Raw genomic sequence first — 12,327 nt, forward strand, 5'->3', positions numbered from 1 at the left:
CTAACACGACAAGCATGCTCCAGTCAATGGGTCAAGGTGTGATCCGAAGCATCAAGGCGCACTACCATGCCTGCCTGCTCAGCCACACCGTCTTGTGCCTTGACATTGGGAAGGCCTACGAGGTCGACATTGTGGCCACCATCCATATGTTGGCCAAAGCTTGGAAGGTGGTGGAAGCAGACACCATTGCACATTGCTTTAGGCATGCCGGGTTCGTTGCTGCCAAGTAGCCCGAGGCGGATGACCTGGACGTAGGCGATCCGGACGGCACCGATGGCGGGGAGGACCTAATGCGCGATCTGGGCAGTGGTGGAGTGGATGTGCCTGCCACTATGACATTTAAGGACTTCGCTCATGCGAATGATGACATTGTTTTGTGCGCGGAGCCCACAGACGAAGAAATTCTTAGCCAGGTTGGGCCGCAGCCGTACTCAGATGATGACAACGATGATTGCCCGCAGCCGTCGGCAGCGGAGATCGCCACCGCAGTGGCGCTTTTGTCGAGCATTTACGGTGACGATGTCACCTTGGTGCAAATACGGGCGAACCAAATTGCTTCGAAGTTTAGTGTGAGGCAAGGCAGAATTATGGACTTTTTTAAGACAGCCTTATGTTCAATAAAGTTTATATTTTTGACAAAAACGAATTTTTCGTACTGTTTGATTTTTCAGACTTGTTTTCGGTCCCCGCCAGGTCCGAAAAATTGGCCGACGACTGTATCGCCACCTGGTGGTTCCAGCAAAATGCGCCATACGCAAAACGTGACGATGCTATTGCTTGCTGGCGACACTTTTCTTCTTTTTTTTTTCATAAATTCGGGCTGCCAAGTTGCGAGGAGCGGCCCTTACACGAGCGCGGTCCTTATTCGAGGGTATACACTGTGTACAATGTACAGAACAGTTGTTCAACTCTACATGAAAGGGGCCACCCACTGAATTGCGGTTCTGAGCAAAAAAAGGAGTATAAGGTGTTAATGTGCCTGGACATGTAGGAAAAATGTACTGTAAAAGAATATTTTATTGCGAAATGATCCCTCGAAGTTTCCAACTATAAGCTCACTCACCAACGACGACCACCATTTAGCTGTGGCAGGTGTGCCATCACATGCATTGTGGAATGGAGCCATTGTCTTCTTCCAGCCGCTTAAACTGTTAAATTTTTAGTGCTTAACTCGAGCAAGCTCCAATAGTTCGGTTACACGTGCAGACGACTACAAAACAAAATCGTTGGCCAGAGTACAGACGCTCACAGAGCAAGTGGCTTGAAGTGGCTTGTTATGTCAGGGCTCATAAGTGCAACAGTGTTGCCAGATTTTCGGGCCGCTTGTGTGTTTACAAAAATCCTCATTAAAAATTAAGTTTTTGGTCAAATGCCCTTAAATGTTGCCAAATAGTGTGTTAAGACCCGTGGATTAATCCACATAATGCAGATGAGCGAAAGTTAGGAGTCGCGGCCCCTTTAAAGACAAGATGTCCATACCGTGCGGTCAAGACAGGCAAAGAAATTTACGACACGGTGAGATAAGAAGTCGAGTGATGTCTGCTCAGTATGAATACCCCACTTCAAATAATTAATCATATTTTTGTGCTGTGCTTAGAGCAAATCAAATACAATTTCTCATTAAGGTATGTTCTCAGATGTAAGCAGCCTTATTTGTCGTTCACATATTTGACTCCACATCTGGGATATGGCTCGGGCTGCTCAAAACATTGACTTTACTACCTGCGCGATGCCTTTCCTGCATAGAGCTCTTACATAGTCTTTACTGCGTGGTTTGCGCAGGTCCTGTATGCAGGCGAAGGTGAGAGCAGAAAGCCCGGAGACAGCAACGATCCACCACAGCTCAAAGATGTGAGTGTGCTTATTACTGCGCCTGGCTTTTCTATAGCGCTTGAACGTTTCAATTGCAGTTCGACAGGTGGGACAGATTGTCATGTTTTGTTTAATATAGTGCCATACTGTACCTTTGTCAAAAACATTAAGGTGTAGTTTGGCTGAGTTGCTTCGGCATTGTTTCAACTGGCTCATAACGTGAGATGTGCGAAAAGAAAACAAGTAGGGGAGGGATATAGCAGGCTTTTTTTTTTTCTTCTTCGCTATATACTGAAATGCTGTTTAACTCGCCAACTGTTCTCTCAGAATAACAGAGAGCTGAAGTGCTTGACATGTATTCATGTTAGAAGTCTGGGCGAACGAATACGGACACAAAAGAAAAGTCAAGGCACAACCAGTGCCATGCAACACCACGACGTTTGTGGTGTCTAGACTTCTCTCCTCCGTTCATGTTTGCAAGCCCAGTCTTGTAACATGAACCGTACTTCTTTGAGATACAGTATCTTGTTCTCTAAAGATTAGGCATTTGTGAGCTGTGTGCTAATGCATTGCCTTACCCCACACGTGCAGCTAAGCACTCTAGAGCACAAAGGCCACGACCTAGTCCCGATCTCGTTCCACATGCCGACCACCTGCGAGCTGTGCCCCAAGCCTTTGTGGCATATGTTCAAGCCGCCGCCAGCTCTGGAGTGCCGCCGCTGCCGCCTGAAACTGCACCGGGACCACGTTGACATGCTGGCGCCCTGCAAGGTGGACCCAACATCGGCCAAGGAGCTGCTCCTCTTGGCGCCCACGACGGACGACCAGCGCCGGTGGGTCGCCCAGCTGCGCATCCGGGTCGACGCCTGTGGCTACGCAGCGTCCTCCGCCGCCGCTGCGGCCGGATCTCCCGGGGCCATCCGCCTACGCAAGTTTCCCTCGACGGCGTCCTCCGGCTCCAACACGTCGGCATCATCGGTGTCCGGGCCCGGCGGCAAGGCGGCGACGCTGCCGAGCCGCAAGTGCTAGTCTCGTTCTCTTTCTCCGCGTTCGCGGACTCCTTTGAGCATTCTCATGCAATCCCAGGGGCAAGGTTGGTGTGCCAGTACCACTTTACTGCCTGCGCTGGATGCAGCCTGGGTTAGCACTTTTCGGCCGCAGACGTGGCAGGTCCTTCCAGACTCGCACGCTTGTGCTCGTACGGACTATGCATGCCCTTTGGTAACTCACTAACGTATTGTGCTTTTTCTTTTTCTTTTGTTTCTTACGCTACGAGTGCTGCTCCTGCTGTCATGCCGCACACCCACAGTGTAGTGGTCAAGCAGAAGTCTATGGCCTAGCACTTGGAGACACCACAAAGCACCAGGCGAGAGCATTGAAAGCAGATGACTCTTAGAGGCTTGAGAATTGGCACATCAGGACAGTCTGCCCATCTGCTGGAAGAGTGGCAATTTCTTTCTGCACCGAAAGTTTGGAGTGCTGCTGCTATAGCTAATAAGCCTCGTCATCTCTGGTGCAATGAAGTTGATGCCACTTGGTCTCAGATCTCGTTTCCTTAAAATCATTCCTGCTGACTCTCCCTGTGCTGAATAGTAAAGTTGTTTCTTTTTAACATTTGACAAGAGCTTTCTCGCTCTGAAGTTTGGCTAGCTCAATCATTTTAATGCCTAATGCCATTTTTGCTACACTAGCCAGAGTGTAGCTCTTAAATGTCATAAAAGGCATTAATGCATTCGCATTGTGGTGAGTGCACCTGCTTTGAGCTCACACTGATTGGATGCAGCAGGTTTTGCTACTGGCATACCTCCTTCTGGAATTTCTGTCGTAGGCATACAAGTGCTCTCTGCACTGAGGTGGCTGCTTGGCCAGGAGTCTCATACGCTGCCCAGTCTAGCTCATTTACAACAGCACATGCATTGAGAAACTAGCATCAGCGGGAGCGCCGCGTTTCAATCGATCGTACAAAGAAACAGACCATCGTAACATGAAGTATGCAGAACATGCCGTAAGATGGCCCGTCCATTGCAGACTCAACTGAGCGAAACTCCAAGTGCCTTATGGTGGATGACAGAGCCGTGTGCTCGAGTCATCCGCTTTTGCATTATGATGCAGTGACACACGTTCCGGAAGAGTTGTGTCAGCCCGATTGGTGCCATTCAGTTATTCGTTAGCAGGGAGGTGTGAAAACTTTTCAAAGGCGAACAGAATCAGTTGCATGCACTTTGTGTCTCGTGCACTGCTGAATCGTTTCCTAGTGCTTCGTAGTGTCGACTGTCTGTGTCGCCCTTCGCCCTGCCACTGGGGCTACAACAGCTAGCACTGTCGGTGTTGGCTTAACGATTGTTAGGTACTAGTGCATAATATACATCGTAGCACAAAACGTGCAAACGTGCAGCCCTGGCTACCTGCAGTGGGTGTCTTGGCAGCACTTTTAGTGTAACGCTGTTTTGAGCAATGTCGAGAACTGTCGTTCTATGTCCAATTTTACCAAGGACTGCATTTGGAAGATTGGGGTCAGACTTACTTGACCACGTTAGTACATTTGCTGCTGCCAATGTTTGGCAGCAGCAAATATAATATAGAGACAAAAGTGAAAACCCATACCAACACCAGCCCTGTATGTAACCACTGCACCTTATCAATTCACGCAGTTTTAGTTTCAACTTGCAACATTGTTCCTAACGTCCATAAACATGTCTGCGACCTTCATTTTCTAAATTCATAACAGCTGATTGCAGTAACATTCATGCAAACCCTTTCTAGTATGCCATGGCTTATAACAAACTTGCAATGGGGTTTGTGGTGGTTATTCATGGTGAGAGCTTTTGCTGTTGTTAGCGGCTTTGGCTTTCTTCAAAGCATCATCAGCGTTCACCTTGTTGTAGCATCATTCAGTGGATCGAGCTATGTTGAAGCAGTGTTTTTGGTGCCGCTGCAGTTTTTTAATATGCGTGCTCAAGATTGTTAAATTTTTCCTTGTGCCATGGTGGCAACTAGTCCTTGCGGCGTCAGATATTTGTCATGCTCACATTGTGATTTTCATTTTGTTTGGTCATACAGTTCTGTAGTGTTCTGGTTTCTTTTGGGAGAATCTGTGAATAGTGAATTTTAGAACAAAGTCAAATAGTTTTCAAATCGTAAGACAGCCATCTTCGACACAGACCTGTAATTCCACAGTTTAAAAAAAAATTATTCACAAACTTGTAGTAACTTTACCGGTTTTTTTTTAACCCGCACAAGATAGACAATCATGTAAAGTGGGCTAAGCTTGTGTACATCAGCGGCTAGAGCCTTTGAAGTGTTTTGTAACTGTATGTTGAATAAAGCAGTTTCTTCAGTATTCAAGGCGGTACCTTGTTAGCAGAATTTGAATATAACTGAGTCCTAAAGTTAGGCAATGGTTCGTGAGTCAACATCTTCGCTAATCTCATCATGACAGTTGCAGATTGAGGAACCACTTGCTTTGGCAACACTAGAGTTTTAAGCAAGAACGCCTTCATCCGGTGATCAATATAGCTCTGGTGATACTGTAAAAGGTTTAACTGTGTTATCTTGGCAGTTTAATAATTAAAGCTATCACAAAGATTCCCCCCTGTTCAAAAATTTTTATCCCTTTGGAGTATTGATGCCTGTGATGATTATTCGAAACGTGTTCAAAGAATATTTCCTACTTTGAATATGTATGATTGGATTCCACGTCTATTCACGAATTGAACACTAATCACTTGGTTACTTGAAACCTTGGAATATTTGCACACCCCTATTTCTGTCTTCACAATTTTTTTTTTTTTGATGAAGGGCGTTGGCAGTACTTGGCGAACAAATTTCTTTTCCCACTGGGCTATGTTCCTGTTCTAGTTAGTGTAAACTGCTTGTGAGCTTTGTGCGCATTCCTGTATATGGGAGGCCTCAGGCAATGGTGAATGTTTGATTTTTCATTTAGTACCTTGAGCCACCAGGATGCATCAAGCTGTTGCGGTGAAATCTATTGTTGTAATGCACTGTCGCATGATTTACTATAGAACGATGAAGCATTTAATAAAATGTTATGTGAATTTATTGCATTCTTAAATAGTGCATTGTGATTTGCACCTGAAGGGGCTATGGTGTTGTGTTCGCACTCCTGCCTTATCATGTTATTGAGTGGCAAGATGGAAGTGCGCATCGCCAGTAATTCATAAGAGCCCAATTGAACATTCGGAAAGCAAGATGTGTGCTCTTCCTTGCCCTAGAGGGCATATGACAGCAATTGCTACACAGGAACCTCAATATAACGAACCCAGATATTACAAATTATTGGTTATAACAAAGTAAATGAAGAATAGTATTGCAATATTGTTGTGTATTCGTATACCACGCCGCAATACCACAAATATAGTGTTAGGAACGGGCCTTCATAATGAATTTTTAGATATAATAAACCTATTTTTGTGTAAGATTCAACTTTGTTACAATAAGATGGGAGTGTATGTGCATAACGAGTCAAAATGATGTGGCGCCAGTCTTGGAATTTCTCGCAGCTTTCTGTACCAATATGAAAATTAATGTTCCCTTGTAAAATTCAAACTTGCATTCATTAGTGTGAGGCATCAGCCTTTTCGTATTTGCCGTAAGGTCTGCATGTTCCATACAGTTGTCGGTCCCGTCTTAAGATTTACGTGTCATGCTGCGAGCCATGGCCGTGCGAAAGCACAGTGCAGAAGCAAGCATTTGTTAGAGTATGTGTTTTCCTAGCTTACTTCTGATATCAAATATGTAGCCACAGTAATATGAATGTGTTTTTCAGGTTGTAAGTGAAGCCGCTGTCTACCTTTTGCCCATTCCTGTCTGCCAGAATTCCCCCATACGTTGCAGTGTCGTACGTATCGCATTGTACAACTGCATCGCTGGCAGCGTTATCGTTGTCACTTCTCTTGCTAGTTTTGAGTGATGTTTGGAGGCATTATACTGTGGTACTCATCATTAAGCAGCGAGAATACTACATGGTGCTTTTGTCTCTTCTGCGAAGAGGGCCAGATTTTTTTTTTAATACGCTTTTACTGTGCTGCAGGTGCTCATCAGTGTGGGCACCGTTTTCGACGTAACTGAATTGCCGCGTGTCTGTGAATTCCCTGTTGTGTGCAGTGTACCGTGTCCTTTGTGCGTTGGGGTTTGTAAATTAGCATCGTCATTCCCGGCTCTCCACTGTAATGACTTGCTGCTCCCACACGTAATCCACATCGTAACTGCTGAGCGCGAATGGTGGTTAAACGCAACTGCGGTCTAGCTTACTGGTCAAACATTTGAGAGACGCGCGGCAGTGTTTAGCATCATCGTAATTGTTGAGTTTTTTCTGAAAAGATGTCTTGATGTGCCATTACGCATTGTTTCAGTCCATCCCTTCTGTTGAACGAATTGGGTCCGTAGGTGATTGCACTGGTAGTGCGATTCTTTTTCATTACTGGTGCGTCATCATCGCGGAACTTCTTTAAGGCTAAGTGCCGACTAGGCTACGACCTTGCCATGTCTACCGTTTGACAAAGTGAAGACTCCCGTTTCACACTTTTTACGCGCTTTTTGACCAGCCCCGCTAAACAGTCCTATGTTGCCCGGGAGAGGTGATTAGTGCTATTTTTGAGGTTTTAGAGTAGCTGACAATGTAAATTAAGTGAGCAGGGGACTAACAGTCGATGCATACATGACTGTTGTCATCATTGGAGACGAAGCATTATGTACTGCCATTACAACTTAAGGATAGCAAAGCAGATAACAATGAAGGAAGAAGACATTACAAAGTACACTAGGCTCACGAAAACTGAAACTGTGATAAATCATACTTTCGGTTAATTCAAACAAAATTCAATTTTTTGATTGGCCCTCTATTCAGTGTGTTTAAAAGCTCTTAATTCAAACATCATTTGGGTAATTCATACTTTTTGCGGTTTTATACCAGAAAATATCTGCCACTTTCCTACTACGTACTATTTAAAAATTTGCATGCTTATATAATCCTAACAGTCTAAAAATGAAAAATAAGTGCCTCAGGCCTCCAAAGAAAAAGGCTTTACTACTAAACAAATGTTTGAAATGAAGCACACGCATGGTAAACTGTGGTGCTTCTCAACTGGTATAGAGAGCTTTGTGCTGAAGGCGCATATAGCAATGAAGCAGTTGGCAATTCACTATTTCTTTAAAAGGTCTGATCAGCAGTAAATGGCCAATAAACTTGTGGACCTTACGCCTTTGCTTTTTGTTCATTGCGTGCAGTTACGGTTTAAAAACACATAAAAATTTTCAAATGTGATAAAATGAATGCCTAATCATAGTGCGTGGTGTCCCCTCAGCCAGAGTCATCTATCTGAGAACTTCTGATAATTCAAACAAAATTCAGAGGTCCCTTTGAGTCTGCATTGACGAGAGTCGACTGTACTTGCTTGTAAATAAAAATTAACATTGTAGCTGATAGGTAACTTGCGAGTTATTGCTAAAACTGAATTGTACAATTTGTTTCACTCCACACTTTTGGATAGCACACGAGTCATATCAGTGCAACTTAAATTTGGCCCTTGTGTCGGTTGTGATGAGTATTTGCATGTATAATTTGCGTGTTTTCTTTAGATGAAATTTTAGGTTTGAGAGAGCTTCTTCTTTCGTCCAGATTCCTTCGTCCTCTGATGGCATTCTCTATTGTAAATGTATACAATAGATCCTTGGCAATTACTTCAAAACCTCGTTAATAGCACATCAAGTGTTTATTAGCTTCAGGCATCTCACAAGATGTGGCTAGAGTACTTGCATAGTGTCTGTGGTGTTTGGCTTGAAGTCGCAGAAAAGTGTCAGACTAAATAAAAGTAGTGAGCTCATATGTTCAGTGGAGTGTTTCTTTACGCTTCATCCACAGCTTTTTTTTTTCAATAGTGAGAGGGATCGCAACACTGTTTTGTTGGCCCGAATTCCCTAAGCATTTGTTTCTGACATCATCACTTTACTGGAGAGGGCACGAGTAATTGTGCACGTGTACACAGAATATTCGGAGATCAGTTGAAATCAAATCTAGATGGCCAACTAGTTGTTTAAGAGAGACTGACCATCGTTGCAGGGTAGTTGGTTTTTAGGCACTCTTGACCACTCATGGCAGCTTCGGAGTGGCTGCCCCCATGAGTGCTTTGCAGTCACGCTGCTGCTGGTAGTGTTCGTGCATTGCAAATGTGAAACGGAAGTAAGCAAGGGTGCTTGCACCTGGGAGGTGTGTTAGTACAAATGCAGAGTTTACAATCGTTAAACCCTTTTGCTATTTGCTACTAAACAATCGGAGAAGAATATGGGCCATCAACGGGAAGTGTCATAGGTATTAATGATAAAACTTTTCACGCTCTTACGGCGATCTAGCTGCAAAGTCAGCCTTGCCAATATTGCTCACAAATTTCAAAACACGCAGAAACCTTTGTTGCACTACAACTGCACTTCTAAATAGTTGAAACTCGTGCTCACGAGTCGCAAAATGAAAATGCGTCCAGGTTTTCAGAAACGAGGGGAGGAGATCAGGGTTATTGTAACAATTATTGTGTAGATTCTCATCTCCGTTACTATGTGCCTTCTCAAGTTATTTTGCTAAACAAACGGGGCTTATTCTGCATTTGAGACGTGTCGACGCGGAGCCATTTGTCTCCGAGATGTACATAACCTGTGCCATTGTGTCCTCTTCGAGGAGAGTGGGGAAAAGCCAACTTCTGCGTCGTTGCGTCTTCCTCAGAGACCAGTCGTGACCATGTGTGCTCAATCGTGCGACCGCCGTTCATAACCGTGTGGGACCTTGCTCAAAAGCCCCACCAGGCTACTTTTGCTATGTGCCTTGTTTTTCCGTAGAGAACAGTTGTCTGTTACTGAACAGTACGTAGCATCCTGTACAAAAATGTTGCACCTCTCGGGGTGTACTTCTGTCGCGCAACGGTTATCATTATACGTGGGCTGCTGTGTGAGTCCGTGCATTCACATGGGGAACAAAGCATTGAACAGTGACATTTATTGATATCCCACGATAATCGACGACTTGTTCATTCAAGGCGAAGAGGTGCATATATATTAAGGCAACAGCACACCTCAAGAGGTGCAACACCTTTGTGAGCCCACCTTGAATTCCTGAGTGGCTCAGAGTCTAACCCTCTGCTTAGCACTTTACCAGAGGAGTGTATTGTTTTTAAATTGTATTATCTGTAGAAATGCTTCTTGTATCTGCTGTTTACCGATGTAAAATCACTACAATCTCGCAGTGTGTGGTGCTACTGGTTTTGTGAACATTGTCCGAAATGCTCTTTGTGAAGCCTTTAATACAGCTTATTACAGAGCTTGCAGGAGCTTGCACCATGCTTGTTTATGACTCCCAGAATATTCAAAGCTCACCCTATGATGAAACCTCTTGCTGAGTTATGAGGGGGTTTGTTTTGTGTACATAGATGCAGTGCATCCGAGCTTATGGTTGTTTATATTGTAATGTTTGTTGTTTCATATACCAAGCGCTCTTCTTGAGACTTAAGATATTGAGGGTGCAAGGATTAAAGAAAACCTGATGCTGAATGTTGCCTTTACAAATATGTGTTGATGTCAAACTCTCGGAAGTTTTCCAAGAACTTGCAGATCTTTTTTGTTTCATTTACAGTTTGTTCGAGTTTGTTGTGTCACACATGCCTACATAGTCCATTTAGTGAGTGCTGTCGTTCAGCTGATGAACAAAATACTTTTTTTAATATTGAATATCTTTAGGGGTCTATTGCTCTGTCAAGCCTGCCAGAAGGTGCATGGCTTAATTTTGTCACGATTTGTTTCATTTTCCGTAACTTATCGTCCATCACGCCAACTGGCGAATGCCTACAGCAACCGCTCCTTGGCAGTGTGGTCTCTGAGCGAATAATGAAAAGGTAAAAGGCTGGGACATGGAACGAACTGCAACAACGTATAGCCTCTAATTTCTAGCTAATGCCTGGGCTCAATAGGCCTTAGACATTCTGGGTTTCTTTATTTTTATTTGCAGCTTTCACTGCTGCACTTGTCGCTATGCTTGTTACGATCTCTTTCGTGAGTTCTTTCTGCTGGGATATGCCGCTTTTTCAGCATATCCTTTTTCTTTGTAGAATTTCAGTGCTGTTTGTATCTCCTTCCTTTCGGCATGCCGAGCTGAAAACTTTCATTCCTCCTGGCTGGTACCATGTTGTTCAGGCACATATGAACGTTTAAATAAAACCTTTTTTGGGTCTACGATGTTGACTTTGCATTGCCTTCTTTTAATATTCACATTTTACTAGGGTACGGCTTTGTAAGGCTCGCGGGTGAAAGATATTGCACACATGCATGGTTCTATACTGTAATACCTATAGGGAAATCTGGTGCTAGTGTATATGCGGGCTCCTTCAGCGACACTTGAGCTACCATAGGTATGATGGAAGTACAGGCTTCGGCTCTGCTCCGGATGGATTGCATCTTTGAGATTCCCAATCTTTTTTTTTTTGCAGAGTGCGAAGCTTAGTCACATGAAGGTATTTCCGATGAAAACTTTCTTGATTTATTTGCATATAAAAGTTTTTGCAGAACGTTTGCGTGACCGTCAGATGAAAGAGAAAACTAGATAGATTCAGCCTCCAGAGTATGCATTGCTCTGCAATTGTGTTCCAGATTGGGCATCACAGTATAATGAATTATTTTTTTTACAGGGCATAAAAATAAACACTTTTATTTTTTGGAAGTATGTATTATCTATTTATGGAAGTAACAGTACAGCATCGGGTGAGAAACAAAAGGAGCCTTGATCTGCGAAGGGGCATAACCATAGCCACGACATTTTGAAGGCCCATTCGTGCGCGACTCCCGCTCTCCGTGCTTTGGCTTTCAGGTGGTGTTCCAGAGTTTTTTGGAAATCCAAGTTGCTATACCAATCTCTGACACAGTGCGTGCACATGCGGCGAGATTTTTGCTCATGCGGAGAGCACAGGGAACCCCAAATGGCGACCTTAATGCTAGCGATCGTTAAAGGATGACTTCAAGTGCATACCTGATACCAGGTTTGTCTGTCCAAGTGACCTGCCCCTCCGCATCTTTCGTTCTGTTGTGAAGTCAGAGGCGCGTGGTGAAGATGTGTTCACTTAGCTTCTTTGTCGTCTTGCAGTCGATTTGAATTAGTTTTTGCAAGATGGGCTTATAAACAAAACATGAACTCTATGCACTGTGTTGCACTGGCATGGGACTACATCTATGCATAGTGGTGAGTGTACAATGATTTACTAAAACTGTCAAACATTGTGCAAAGCTGCAACGTTGCAGTAAATCAAAAAACCAAGAGGTCTTCAGCCTTTTCGAACAAAAGCCACAGTTTGAGTGCTCTGCAATGCACCTTACTACCTATGCTGCATGAAGAATGAAGCTGAAACTGAAGAAAAAAATCCGTAGACAGTTTGCTAGCTAACACTATCCAATGTGAAGCTTGTACTTTCTATCGTTTCCATAGTGGCCCAACGATAATTTCGCCAGTTTTTTCTCTAGGTTATT

The 12,327-nt window shown here is 44.0% G+C and overlaps 1 protein-coding gene across 1 annotated transcript in view; it reads left to right on the forward strand.

Annotated features, from left to right (window-relative positions):
* Positions 1-11,046, forward strand: part of Rok (Rho associated coiled-coil containing protein kinase) — a 75,683-nt gene extending 64,637 nt beyond the window's left edge. Inside the window, exons 20-21 of the mRNA XM_075873861.1 lie at positions 1,783-1,851; positions 2,404-11,046. Of these exons, the coding sequence (XP_075729976.1) occupies positions 1,783-1,851; positions 2,404-2,841 (507 nt within the window). The 3' untranslated portion in view covers positions 2,842-11,046. The remainder of the gene's footprint in view (positions 1-1,782; positions 1,852-2,403) is intronic.
* Positions 11,047-12,327: the final 1,281 nt, after the last annotated feature.

Source organism: Rhipicephalus microplus, chromosome 9 (assembly GCF_043290135.1).
Source record: "Rhipicephalus microplus isolate Deutch F79 chromosome 9, USDA_Rmic, whole genome shotgun sequence".
Classification (NCBI taxonomy): Eukaryota; Metazoa; Arthropoda; class Arachnida; order Ixodida; family Ixodidae; genus Rhipicephalus; species Rhipicephalus microplus.